Source organism: Egretta garzetta, unplaced genomic scaffold (assembly GCF_000687185.1).
Source record: "Egretta garzetta isolate BGI_Z169 unplaced genomic scaffold, ASM68718v1 scaffold161, whole genome shotgun sequence".
NCBI lineage: Eukaryota > Metazoa > Chordata > Aves > Pelecaniformes > Ardeidae > Egretta > Egretta garzetta.
Window position 1 is genome coordinate 365876 of NW_009258754.1, and position 1335 is coordinate 367210.

Below are 1335 nucleotides of genomic sequence, written 5' to 3' on the forward strand. Positions count from 1 at the left end.
GGAACATTAGAATACCACATAGAAAATAGGTAATAAAACAGTATAACAGTAACATTATATAGTAAAATTCTTCATAAAGTTTTGATTTTTTTTAATATATATATATATTTAAACAGTGTATTAGTTTGGGTGTTTTCAATATATTGGCGAAATATTTACATTTTCGTATCTTCTGGATTCAAAAAAATCCTGGATAAATATGTATGCCTTAATCCAGTTGGAAACTTAAATCTCTCTCTTGATTGACAGGTGAGCACTCTGTCGGTGTGGTTTTTCCCTAGGAAGTTCACCACCTGCAGGTAAGTCTTAGGTTAGAGCCTTTGCCTTATTAAGAAAGCAGGCTACCTGTGCACGGTGCAAGACAGTGGAGAGGGCATCCTCCACAAGCCTGTCAAATTGCAGTGTCCCAGAAAACAGTCTGTTGTTTGGAATAAGGAGGAGGGCTGTATTTCTTGGTCCCGGTATTCTTTTTCCAGCTCGGCAAAATAGGCATGCTGTCCTGTTTGCAGAGTCCTTTTTCTGATTTCTGTCGAGCTTTTATTTCTTTGCAGAGGCAACGTTTTTTCTCAATCATATCCAGCATTGTATGGTCCCCTTGCAGCCACTGCATGCACGTCACCTATTAGGGACAGGGGGAGAAAGAAAAGAAGGAAAAAGAAAAGAAGGAAAAAAAGCGTACAAATAACTATTTGGCCCCAGATTGAATATATTGTTTCTCTGCAAGGCTAACATTACTCTTATTTGAAACATTCTAATTTGTTTGATGAACAAAAAATCTCTATGCCAACAACAGAAACAAAGCCAGTCTCTACTTCAACTACTACTTTAAGAAATAAAAGGGTAATAAAAGGTCCCGTTTTTAACTTCTCTGGAGCACTGAAAGCTAATGAAGATAAATGTTTTTGGCAAACTAGCACTGGTTGGACTTTAAATGATGGAATAGATCTTAAAAAGGCACATGGATCTTAACAACGTCCTTAAGTTGTGGAAATAAAAAATTCTATACACTGAAACTCATGTTGTATTTTGCTTTCCAAATCCAATCTGTCACATTAAAAGTGTGGTGTTAACACTTCTGAGTATCAAGCTAAATATAACTCTGTGTTTAATTTTTTAAAAATTATTTAATGAACATATGAATTATATGGGTTAGCCTATCCTATTCTGTGATGATATTTCATTAACTGGAAGGCACCAGGAGTTTAGAAACGCCATGTTTTCATGCATGTAGAATATTTGAAAACACAATCCTGATCCAAAAAAGGAGGTTAGCATATGTTTAGTTGTAAGATCGTGTCACAGCCTCTCTGAAGCCTGAGAATTTGGCTTCATTTG

General features: G+C 35.8%; 1 protein-coding gene across 1 annotated transcript in view; it reads right to left on the reverse strand.

Moving 5' to 3' along the window:
- Nucleotides 1–391: 391 nt before the first annotated feature.
- NYAP2 (neuronal tyrosine-phosphorylated phosphoinositide-3-kinase adaptor 2) overlaps nucleotides 392–1335 on the reverse strand; it is a 140926-nt gene continuing 139982 nt past the window's right edge. Inside the window, exon 6 of the mRNA XM_035888871.1 lies at nucleotides 392–619. Coding sequence (XP_035744764.1) covers nucleotides 392–619 — 228 coding nt within the window. The remainder of the gene's footprint in view (nucleotides 620–1335) is intronic.